Source organism: Podarcis filfolensis (assembly GCF_964270895.1).
Source record: "Podarcis filfolensis genome assembly, chromosome: 8".
Classification (NCBI taxonomy): domain Eukaryota; kingdom Metazoa; phylum Chordata; class Lepidosauria; order Squamata; family Lacertidae; genus Podarcis; species Podarcis filfolensis.
This window is the reverse complement of record NC_139611.1, coordinates 64,846,222-64,858,690: the sequence shown is the minus strand read 5'-3', so window position 1 is coordinate 64,858,690 and position 12,469 is coordinate 64,846,222. Positions and strand designations below refer to the sequence as shown.

Sequence of the window (12,469 nt, the reverse complement as noted above, 5' to 3'; positions counted from 1 at the left end):
CTGGCTCTTGGATACCCCATAAGGGAAAAAGGGCAGATTTTGTTTACAACACTTGTTGTATAACTTAATTACTTGAAGAGATGCTGTGTATGTTTTCCAGTGTTTTATTGCACTGCGTGTTATCCGGTGCTCACCTGCTTGGTTCCTATCTCTGAGGAAATAAATACATGAATATTAATGTTTCAATTTGAAGTCTGTATTGTAATTATTTTTAAGTGTGCTAAATTTAAGTTTGCATACTTCTGACGTGGTTTACAAAACGTAAAAATGGGTTGCACAGCATTGTTACAATATAGAATAATTAAAACAACACCACAGTTAAAAGAAACAGCTAAAAACTCAACTGAAATGCTAAAATAAAGGCCAGTAAATTAATTGTGGCATGGAGTGTTAGCATTAAAGGGCAGGGGATCATTCTGTGACTGAGTAAAGTGACTCTTTTGCTCAAATGAACTCCTGTCTTGGTTTTTGGACTCTGGGAAGCTGATGTATGTGTAAGTGTGTGTGTGTGTGTGTGTGTGTGTGTGTGAGAGAGAGAGAGAGAGAGAGAGAGAGAGAAATTACATATTAATTTATTCCCGCAGTGAAATCCTATACCTGTCTACTCAGTAGTAATTCCCACTTATTTTAATGCGGCTTACTCCTGGGCACATATAGGATTACAGCCTAAGGTTGAAAGAAGGATTTATGCAAATATATCTGGTTTGTGTAATATACTGTATATGGGTAATAGAATTCAGCTTCTCCCACAGCAAATTCAGGTTTACTTGAAATTTTGTCTTTCAATTGGGGTCCTTCTGCCCTCCCACGACTCTGTGCCATTCTCTTCGTTCGGCCTTTGCCGACCTGATGCCCTCCAGGTGTTTTGGAGTACAACTCCCATCAGGACGGCTGTACTCGTTGTGGCTGAAGGGAGTCATAGTCCAAATTATATAGAGGGCACCAGATGGACAAAGGCTTTTTGTGTAACTGTGGGTGGGAGAAGTTCTGGGGGGCAACGCAATGCAGCTGAAGAGGAACTGGCCTTTACCGTCTTGCTTCTCTCTCCCCTTCCAGGGTTCCACGTGATTCCAACCATTTCCAGTATAGTTCCAGAGAGCTGCTTACTGATTGTTGTAGGGCTGCTGGTTGGGGGACTCATCAAAGCTGTGGGAGAGACGCCTCCAATCCTAGAGTCGGACGTCTTTTTCCTCTTCCTGCTCCCGCCCATCATCTTGGACGCCGGCTACTTCCTCCCCTTACGCCAGTTCACAGAGAACCTGGGCACGATCTTGATCTTCGCCGTGCTGGGGACGTTGTGGAACGCCTTCTTTGTGGGCTCGCTGATGTACGCCGTGTGCCAGATCAACGGCACCGGTTTGCAGGACACCGAACTCCTGGCCTGCCTGCTTTTTGGCAGCATCATCTCGGCAGTGGACCCTGTTGCCGTGCTGGCTGTGTTTGAGGAGATCCACATCAATGAGCTGCTGCACATTTTGGTGTTCGGCGAGTCTTTGTTGAATGACGCAGTCACTGTGGTAAGTGAAATGGACCTTAAGTTGGAACATGTGCCAGCTGCCTCAGGTTTTGGATTGGGGGCTCTGTTTAAGGTGGAAGGATAGGAAGCAGATCTGATCCCCAGGGCACTATCTCACAAGCGCCACACAAACGGGTTGGCACAAGAATGGGAATGTAGGGTTGCATCCAGAGTAGTGCTACATGACTTGTTCCATCGACTCAAGGACTTCTAGTTCTGCAGTGGAACTTTCCCTTCTTTTCTCCCCTTGTGCACCCCCTAAATCTGTTCTAGGGGTTCTCCCAACCCTCCGGAACAGATTTGGGGATGTGTGTGTAGGATATTCCATTGCACAAGCATAAATACTTGTGCAAAAGGAACGAGTACTTTGCATACCACCCTTGGCATGTTGGTCAAGGTACACAGTCCACCTTTGTCTCAAAAACTGATCACGTATATGCCGTGGAATTTTGCAGGAAGAGTGTGATGTAGTTGGAGCAACAAATGTACATGCTATCTTTGAATATTAGGTTGGTTTTTACACACACTCACCCATCCTTCTCTGTCCTCCATCCAGGCAAGTGAAAGGCATTATTAGAGGAAGCGCACGGTCCAGTTTGCTGAAAATCACTCAAGGAGTTTGCAAAGCTGGGGTGTTGAGGGGCTTGGTCTGGAGAAGCAGGGTATCTGGGGACGGGTTGTAGCATGGGGGACAGTCCTGAGGGCCAGATAGTGTGGCTTGGAGGGCTACCTTCAACCCCTGGGCTCTACCTCTGCCGTATACTGTAAGGCAAAGTCTCTTAAGAATGACCTGGGTGTAAACTGGATGATCAGCCAGGGCATGATTTCCACTTTGCCAGTGAGGAATTGCTGTCAGCAAATGGCTGAGAATGGAGAAGCAGTTGTGCCTTTGCTGTAGCTCTTGTGTTGGTCTGGTTGCAAGATACCCTTCTGCCTGTAGAGAAGGAGAAGGGCTGTAGCTCAGTGGGGGAGCATTGGCCTTGCAGGGAGAAGGTCCCAGGTTCAATCCCTAGATTCTCCAGGCAAGATTCCCCCCCAACTCTGAAACACTGGAGAGCTGCTGCCAGGCAATGTAAACATTAATAAACTAGCTGGAGCAACAGTCTGGCTCTGTATAAGGCAGCTGCCTGTGTTCCAGCGCAAGGGCAGTTATCTTACATGCAAAAGTTCCCAGGCTCAATCCCTGGCATCTCCAGGTAGGGCAGAAGAGGCTCTCTGGCTGAAGTCCTTGGGTGCCATTGCCAGTCAGTGTAGATGTTACTAAGCTTGAAGGCCCAATGTCTGACTTGCTGTAAGACAAGGTTCCTGTGGCACATTTGATGCTCCCTGCTCTTTGTGGGGGTGGGGGAGAGCCTTGGGGGGACATGCAGCTCCCCATATCTCGCCTTATCGCCTGCCACACGTGTGATTTGGCAGGGACAGAGGAGAGCCAAGCTGGGACTGAAGTCTATTTGTCTCTCTCCAGCTACAAACATTTAGGCTCACACACCTGGTGGGATTTGTGCGTGCTTAAATGGGCATCGCCTTGCCATGAGTTCCGTTGCTAAGGCAGATGTCGATTTTCACCTCACCCATCAGAAAGCACTTGAAAGGGCAGGGGGAAGGAGGGCGTCGGAAAGCTGATTTATGACTACCAATGTGGCAAAAGGGCATGGGTGGGTGACTCATTTGCGTTGAGGCCTCTGTTGCCCAAGATGTGTACTGTTACTTCGTAGTGACTCAAGAGGGTGGTGCTCCTTGCCTTTTCCAGAAGGGATTTCTCTGGCGTGGTTGTGATTTATTGCAGCTAGTGAACTCCTTTGCCCTTTGACAGTTTGAACCTGTGGCTGTTCTGTTTTGGCAGCAGCGTTTCCAGTTCCAAAAGGCTGCGAAGCTACCCAGGGGGTGCTTCCACTCCCCTTCCTAATGGGTGGGACACAGAGTCCTCCTTGCCCGAGAGGAAGGCATTAATGCCAGCTCCCCCCTCACACCCTGTGCCATTTAGTAGAGACCTTGAGAGCGGCCTTCCAGAAGAGTGCCGTAGAAGGCAGTGGGACGGTGGAGGCAGGAAAGTCTTGTGTTGCTGTGCATTGTTATAAATCAAGTTGAATGCGCAGTGCTTAGGTGTACTGTAACTCACAGTCTCATACCAAGCTTTACATAGGAATTCAAAGAAATCAGAAAATCGGTACAGTTTTTAAATCGGTGATTAAAACCAGTGCAGTTTTGTTCAGCTCACCATCTTGATTCAAAACGGCCTCCTTGATCTCTAGAACTCTCATGAAACGTTTGGTTATGATATCTTAAGAGCAGGGCTTTTTTTTCCAGCTGGAGCTCAACTCAGGTGGGGCACCATTGCCATTCTAAGAGAACAAGGGAGAAGTTCACAGTGAGCTCCAGGACCTCTTTTTCCTAGAAAAATAGCATTGCTTTAGAGGTGAACAGTGATCAGACAAACCACTTTCCAAAATATATAGTAGACTAGCAGAAAGTACCTGGTGTTGCTCAGGAATTCTAAGAAACAACAGAGTTCTGAGATCTCTAAATGGATAATGTAATTTGTTAGTTTCTAAGGCTGTGCACGTCACGCGCATGCAAACCAGAAACACTCAATCCAAATTTAAACTCAAATCAATTCTAGGGTGGGGCTAATGTTCAAAGAAGGCTGATGGCCGAAGAATTGATGCTTTTGAATTATGGTGCTGGAGGAGACTCTTGAGAGTCCCATGGACTGCAAGAAGATCAAACGCATCCATTCTTAAGGAAATTAGCCCTGAGTGCTCACTGGAAGGACAGATCGTGAAGCTGGGACTCCAATACTTTGGCCACCTCATGAGAAGAGAAGACTCCCTGGAAAAGACCCTGATGTTGGGAAAGATTGAGGGCACAAGGAGAAGGGGAAAACAGAGGACGAGATGGTTGGACAGTGTTCTTGAAGCTACCAGCATGAGTCTGACCAAACTGCGGGAGGCAGTGGAAGACAGGAGTGCCTGGCGTGCTCTGGTCCAGGGGGTCATGAAGAGTCGGACACGACTAAATGACTAAACAACAACAACAATGTTCAAGTGCGGGGGGGGGGGGGGATTGGGGGAAGGAGATGCTGTATCTCCTTCCCTGCTCTCATTGCACCAAAGGGAATATGAGGGTTCAATCCTACTGCTTCATTTCTCATGTGTTCCCTGCTACTTGATATATTTATCTGTTTCACAAGATTTATGGACCGCTTGATTGCAATTAAACCTCAAAACAGTTTACAAAAACAATCAGGGTGGATAAAAATCAATGATTTTTTTATTTTAAAAAATGAATTATTATTTTTTAAAATGGTTTTTTTAAATTTAAATCAGATTTTATTTATTTATTTATTTATTTAAATCGGATTTTTTAAATAAAATGCTTTTGGAGGAAAAATCTTTCTAAAGATAGTTTTCTATTTAAGTTACATTATAGTCCAAAGGCAATTCATCAGGAAATAAGGATTTGTTTTAAGTTTTTCATGTGTGTGTGTTTTTTTAATCGTTTAACCACATCAGTTAACAAACATGGATACATATAATATGATGTTATTGTTTTAGTTAAATAAATTGTTTAAATTGTTATTAAGGAAATGATTATTTTTCTCCTTCCAATAAGGTACAGCAGAAAAGTTGTCCAAATATAAACAATAATTTCATAATTACCTGTCTTTGTATTTCTAATAGTATAACCAAATCAGCAATTTTTGCTATAACTGTAAAAACTACTCTGAAAATTTATTATTCCAAAAATGAAACTGTCATCTGGTTGTAAATATTAAGATTATACCAGCAAGAATGAGTCTTTCTGAGTAGTGATTAAAATGGTGATTTAAATCTTGATTTAAATTGATTTGATTTAAATCAAAGCCACCCTGAAAAGAATCAAATCATAAGATTATCAGGGTGTTGTTTTTTTTAAAAAAAGTTAAAAGCAACTTTTCCAAAGCTTTCAAAAAATAATTAGCATCAACAATAAGCTAAAAACCCAGTTTAAAACACACGCCAGCATTCTACATCTCTGTACAGGCTTGCCTAAACAAAAACGTTTTAGCCGGCGCCGAAAAGGGTATAGTGAAGGCGCCTGCCTGCCTGATGTCAATATATGCCCAGTAGTGTAAACAGATCTCCGCTTGCAGTGTTCTCAGTCCTGTTCACTATTATTGTCCTCGGGGGGTTTTAATTTTTTGCTACTAGTAGTACACACAGTAATTCATAAGGCTTAGATCATTGAATCCTCACTTGGCCTGAGGCAGACTGAATGCTGACAGACTGTGGTTTGCAAACAGAGCCAACCTTGTGCATGTGAGCCGTGTCCTTTATCTGGAGCGCTGCCCTGGTAGCCTCTCGCCTTGCCTCAGATGGTGAGGCATCCCTAAGATGGTCCTCTGCTGAAGGTCTTACTACCCATAGAGACAGATGGTCCTTCAGGAATCCCCATCCTAAGCCATAAAGGGCTTTAAAGGTCAACACCAGCTCTTTGAATGCCTCACTTCATGGGATACGGTGCGTCGTTCTGGTCATCTCACCTTAAAAAAAAGGATGTCTTAGAGTTGGGAAAGGTTCAGGAAAGGGTAACCGAAATGATAAAGGGGAAAGGTTGCAGCATTTGGGACTTTTTAGTTTGGAGAAAAGGCAGGAAAGAAGTGAAATGATAGAAGTTCATGAATTTGTGCATGGCATGGAGAAAGTGGATAGAGGAAGGTTTGTGGTGTAGTGGTTAAGAGCGGTAGACTTGTAATCTGGGGAACCAGGTTCGCGTCTCCGCTCCTCCACATGCAGCTGCTGGGTGATCTTGGGCTAGTCACACTTCTCTGAAGTCTCTCAGCCCCACTCACCTCACAGAGTGTTTGTTGTGGGGGAGGAAGGGAAAGGAGAATGTTAGCCGCTTTGAGACTCCTTCGGGTAGTGATAAAGCGGGATATCAAATCCAAACTCCTCCTCCTCCTCCTCCTCCTCCTCCTCCTCCTCCTCCTCCTCCTCCTCCTCTTCTTCTTCTTCTTCTTCTTCTTCTTCTTCTTCTTTCTCCATTGTCTGTAACACTAGAGTTTGTGATCTTGTTTTCCCCTTTGCACATGCCTTTCCAGAACACAGGGCATGGCGAGAAAGAGGATGCAATGTTCCAAACCGGAGAGATCTCTCCAAGACATTGGACGCTGAGCGACCTTTGGACCATTGCTTTAATGGGCCAAGGCAGGGAGTGCCATGCTACGAGGCCTTGCCCTTTTTGTTTGCTTCTCCTAGGAACATAGGAAGCTGCCTTATACATTGACTGGCACTTGCTCTCCGGGGACCCACACGCCCCTCCACCCCATCACCTTTGGTTGAGTTCACTGGTGAACTTGGTTCTGAATCTGACCTAAGAAGGGTGGGATTTTCCCTTCCATCCTGGTAGGGCAAAGCTCATTTGCCCAGGGGAGCTGAATCTATAAATTGGCTCTAATAAGCCTCCCCTCCAGACTGTTTTTTTTTTTTAAATGCCATCCCTGAATAAGCAGTAGAATCTTGGGAAGGGAGAAGCTATAAAAAACACCATATGTAATGGAAATGGAGAGCAAGAGGAGCAACGTTAAAGCAGCAGGAGAGTTTTAGCCAAGTTTATACAGCAGGAATGTGGAACCTGCGGCCTTCCAGATGTTGTAGGACTGACTCCAACTCCCATCAGCCCCAGCTGCCATGGCCAGTGGTTAGGGATGCTGGGGGTTGCAGTCCACAAATTTCTGAAGTGCCACAGATATCCCATCCGTTTTACACATAGTTTACTGTGTGTTTACTATTGTGAACTCAATGAACTTGGCTTTTTTGTTCCTCCCTGCTGACACTGGGGAGAAACAAACCACAGTTCCTAGCTTTGCCCTGCATCCAAGCCAGGGAACCTGGATTGTTTTGCTCTCAACAACCCCTGATCAGTGAGCCAAAAACAAAGATTGTCTACAGATTGTGTCTTTTGGGGAACAAATCAAATCATGGCCCCTGGTTCAGATGTAATGTAATGCTTCGCAAAAGCATTTGACAATGGAGGCTGCACTGAATGTGCTTTAGCAAGAAATAAATAGCTAAATATTAAAACAGGAGCTAAAAATTAAAATGTCAAAAAGTTAGGATAGCACTCTTTCTCCTGGCCAATTGTTTTTAGAGAGAGAGAGAACACTAGATTGGTGTAGACTAGTGTGTGTTTAGATATATTTACTGTTTTCATCAGCATCCATCAGTATTGTTGCTACTGCTGACTCTTAAGTTAGAAAGAAATATTCAGGTTTTTTGAATGAATCATTTACAAGTCAAAACAGCCCCTCTTAGAAATTAAGTATCATCATTCCCTTCAAAGGGTTGGTCATTAAGCCAAGAACGAGCCTGCACATTTCCCATCTTTTCAATTTCTGTTGCAGACTGGTTTTGACACTTGAATCCTATTCTCATTAAGCCACAGTTCCCTGTTAAATCTGAAACAAGGAACTGTGGTTTAATGCCAGTTTACCCATGATCTGAGTCTAGCTGAAGATCCTGAATAGTAAACGGACATAACAAAGGATAAGGATCAGAGCCCTGAAACCAACACATGGGAGACATGGGAGCCCAATATTCATCACTCAGTTCCTGAACAATGGTTTAGGAAACCAGGCTCATTGCATGCAAAAAATTGTTTTAAAAAGCCCTAGGGGTGACACTGAAGGTGTAGGGCAGTGGTGAGGATTTTTTGGCCCTCCGGATGTTCTCAGCTCATAACTCTCATTACACCTGGCTGTTGAGTGTGTTTGCTGGGTCCTGTGGGAATTCTTCATCATCTGGGGAGCCAAAGGTTCCCCATTCCTGGTATAGAGGTCAGAGAGAGAGAAAGGAACACAGATTCCTACTAACTGCATATTAACCAACTCACTGGTGAAAGCAGAGCAAAATGGCAGCTCTTTTCCAACTAGAGGAGGGCTGCTTAGTTGTCTGCATTAGCCTTGATAACTCTTAAGGCAGCAATTAGGAACGAGGTTTGTATCCAGCAGGATGAGCTCTTGTCTATTTTTAATGCTCCCTTTTGATCCATTTCTCGAAACCTCCCCACTTGCCTTGTGGGATACTAATTTCTCGTCTCTCTCATGTTGGCACACCCGTGGCCAACCTCTGATCAATGCTCCCATGAGCTTACATTGCTGATCCCTCCCTCCCACTTTTGTCGTTCCAGGTTCTCTACCACCTTTTTGAAGAGTTTGCTACGTTCGACAAAGTCACCTTTACCAATATCATCCTGGGTTTCCTCAGCTTCTTTGTGGTGTCTCTGGGGGGCGTCTTTGTCGGGGTTGTCTATGGCATCATCGGAGCCTTCACCTCCCGCTTCACTTCCCATATCCGTGTCATCGAGCCCCTCTTCGTCTTTCTTTACAGCTACATGGCGTACCTGTCCGCAGAACTGTTCCATCTCTCGGGCATCATGGCGTAAGTATGGCGGTGGGTGGGGGCTTGGATGCCACATTTGAGTTGGAATGTAGGAAGCGGCCTTAGATGGAGGCAGACCTTTGGTGTATGGAGGCTCAGGACTTTCTAAAGGGGTGTATCCCTTGTGACCTAACTTGATTGTGTTTATTAATTTCAGGCTAACAATCTATACAATCCTTATACGCAGGCCTTTGGTGCATAATAACGATGTGGTGGGCAGAAACCAAAATTCAACCAAGTTGTAAAACCCAGAACGAAACAGCAGCCGCTAGCTCAAAAACAAACCTTGTGCTAAATGTTACATGTGAATGCAGCCACTAGGATAGCATGCATCTGTATGTGAAGACCTACATATAAGTCACTGTGGATCGGGAATTCTAAAACAAAATTCTCAAGTTAGTTAGCAGAGCTGGACAAAGACCTGCAACCACAGGCGCCAGCTCTAAGGGGCCTAGACCTCTTCGGGCTTCCCCAAATGGACCATGCTGAGCCACCCCAGCCTCCTTTTCTGCTGTGTGAGAGCACAGATAAGCTGCCCAATCTTTCATCTCTCCCAGGGCACCCTCCCTCTCCCCCCCTCCCCTCCAGCACCCTTGTCCTGGACCCAGTGCCCCGCAAGCCCCCCGCCACCTGTTGGCATCTGGGTGGGGATAGGAAGGGGAAGTGTTCAGGCTGGGCCTACCATTATGCCCCAGCAAGCCCCCCAGTGTACAAGTTCTCCTGGCAACATTTCACCAGTGGGTGGGGGCCCCATATTTTATTCAACTTGGTGCAAGTTTACTTGCTATTGTTTTATTGTTGGGGATGAGAAACCCTTGCAGGTCTGCTTCAAATTACCCAGCTCTCCACCTGATCTCCCTTTTGCATGCGCACACACGCACACACACCAGTGTACAAGTCTTTTTCTACAAAGGCATTGTCTCCATGTATGAAGCCTGCACTGTATGAAACCTCTCCCAATTGGTCCAGCAAAATACATGGTCTCTTCCTGTTTTGTAACCCTGTTTTCTTAGAGGCTGACATAGCAACAGCTCCCCACCAAGCTCAACAATTGAGTCATCGTCGGGCTGGATTGCATCAGCCAGAAAAGGAACAGTGGCCCCCACTTGCATAGTTTGAAACCAGCAGGCAAAGGAGAAGCAATAGAGATAGCTCAGTTGGTAGAGCACGAGGCTCTTAATTTCAGGATCGTGGGTTTGAGCCCCATGTTGGGCAAAAGATTCCTTCATGTCTGAAGTTGGAGTAGTGTCTCTTCCAACTCTATGATTATGTGAATCCAATCTGGGCAGAAGGCCATGGGAGCACTGCAGAGGGAGTTAGGGCCCCCCAACCCCCATTTTCAGCTGTCAAGACTTGAATCCATGGCCCTGTTGCTTTACTGCAGCCTTCTTCAACCTTCGGCCCTCCCTCTTAACACCCTTATAACAAACTACCATATTTTTCGCTCTATAAGACGCACCAGACCACAAGACGCACCTAGTTTTTGGAGGAGGAAAACAAGAAAAAAAATATTCTGAATCTCAGAAGCCAGAACAGCAAGAGGGATCGCTGCGCAGTGAAAGCAGCAATCCCTCTTGCCGTTCTGACTTCTGGGATAGCTGCGCAGCCTGCATTCGCTCCATAAGATGCACACACATTTCCCCTTACTTTTTAGGAGGGAAAAAGTGAGTCTTATAGAGAAAAATATACGGTACACTTCCCCTTCATTCTTTGGGGGAAGGCATAACTTTTTACAACTGGCGTGATGCTGCTTGAAATGCCGCTGGAGCCCAAGTGATGTATTGGTGTGCATGAGCCTGCCTACAGACATTCCTGTTTCTTTGGGCAAGGAATGAAGTCTGACTGTTGCTCCACTCAGCTCACATGGACTGGCAGCAGCTTTCAAGGTTTTCGAATGAGAGATGCCAGGGATTGAACCTTTGCATGCAAAGCAGATGCTGTACTCACTGAGATGCACTCTGTCCACTATAAGCTGGAAGGAGCTGTCTTTATGCTGGGATCTAGCCCCCCAAGTGTCTTTTCTGACACTTATGTAAAGGTCTCTCCTGCCCCTAAGCTTTTTAACTGGGTATGTCACAGATGGAATCTGGGACTTCCGTGCAGACAAAACATGTGGGTTTTGGCCCATTCCCTAATCTCTTAGGCCCAGTCGAAATTGGCTGTTGTGGACTATGTAGAGTCTGCAAAGGCAACAAGGCCTCCCTGATTCTTGAGAAGAAATGATTGAATCCTGCCTGCTCTGTGGCTTTCCATAGCATACTTCTTCCTCCCCTGCAGGCTCATTGCTGCCGGGGTGGTTATGCGCCCTTACGTGGAAGCCAACATCTCCCATAAGTCCCACACCACCATCAAGTACTTCCTGAAGATGTGGAGCAGCGTCAGCGAAACCCTCATCTTCATTTTCCTCGGTGTGTCCACTGTGGCCGGGAAGCATCACTGGAACTGGACCTTCGTCATCTGCACCCTGCTTTTCTGCTTGATCGCTAGGGTTTTAGGTGAGGCTGTGGGACGAAAAGTTGCAAGAGTGGTGGGAGATGTGGGGTGGCCTCTGCCCACAGCTTGTGCTGCCGAAGGCGGGCCTTGAATCTCAGACGCGTAAGGCCTGAAAAGGGCCAGAGCAGCAGGCTTAACAGGAAAAGGATCCCCCCAAACAAGTCCAAGGCATCTGAATGCTTTTCTTGTGTTGAGAGCCTCATGTATTCCACGTTTGCACATTATGGCTGTGTTTTGGACATCATGAGAAACCATCATTTATCAAGGTGGGAACGAGCCTAATCTAAATTTGGTAGCATGCACCTCGTAGGACTAGTGTCAAATACCACCCAAATTATACAAATTTGACATCATTTTTAGCTAAGTGGCAGAATTCTTTGCCTTCCCATCCTTGGCGACAATATACGGACCCTGAACTTGACTTTTCACTTAACTGTTACCATTCCTTTTTATCATTTCCTCAGGTGTCCTGGGGCTGACATGGTTCATTAACAAATTCCGCATTGTGAAGTTGACTCCAAAGGATCAGTTCATCATTGCCTACGGTGGACTACGAGGTGCCATTGCCTTCTCCCTGGGTTACCTCCTCAAATACGATCACTTCCCAATGAGAGACATGTTCCTCACCGCCATCATTACGGTCATCTTCTTCACAGTGTTTGTGCAGGTAGGCCTGTAGAAGCCCCTCTGTTTCCCAGGCCTGGGGGGCATCATGGCAGCAATGAGGTCATGCAACAAAAGGAGGTGGTAGACCAGACTGTACTTAAGGAGACCATTTTTAATGGTCCCCCAAGAAAGGGGGCGGGAACTAGTGGGATATGGGGGAGTAAAGTGGAGTAAAGGCTAAATTAATCCAACCAAACACAGTCTAGAGTCTGTATTTAAGGCGTGCTGAATTCAACCAGGCTTATGTCTCCACAGGGAATGACCATCCGCCCTTTGGTAGATCTCTTGGCTGTGAAAAAAAAGCAAGAGACTAAGAGGTCCATCAATGAGGAAATTCACACTCAGGTAATAGTTCTGTTTTACTTTGTGCTGAGTG

At 45.8% G+C, this 12,469-nt stretch overlaps 1 protein-coding gene across 1 annotated transcript in view; it reads left to right on the top strand.

The window, feature by feature from the left end:
• SLC9A1 (solute carrier family 9 member A1) overlaps positions 1-12,469 on the top strand; it is a 71,974-nt gene that overhangs the window by 45,685 nt on the left and 13,820 nt on the right. Inside the window, exons 2-6 of the mRNA XM_083626997.1 lie at positions 1,057-1,517; positions 8,684-8,934; positions 11,212-11,429; positions 11,892-12,094; positions 12,349-12,438. Of these exons, the coding sequence (XP_083483123.1) occupies positions 1,057-1,517; positions 8,684-8,934; positions 11,212-11,429; positions 11,892-12,094; positions 12,349-12,438 (1,223 nt within the window). The remainder of the gene's footprint in view (positions 1-1,056; positions 1,518-8,683; positions 8,935-11,211; positions 11,430-11,891; positions 12,095-12,348; positions 12,439-12,469) is intronic.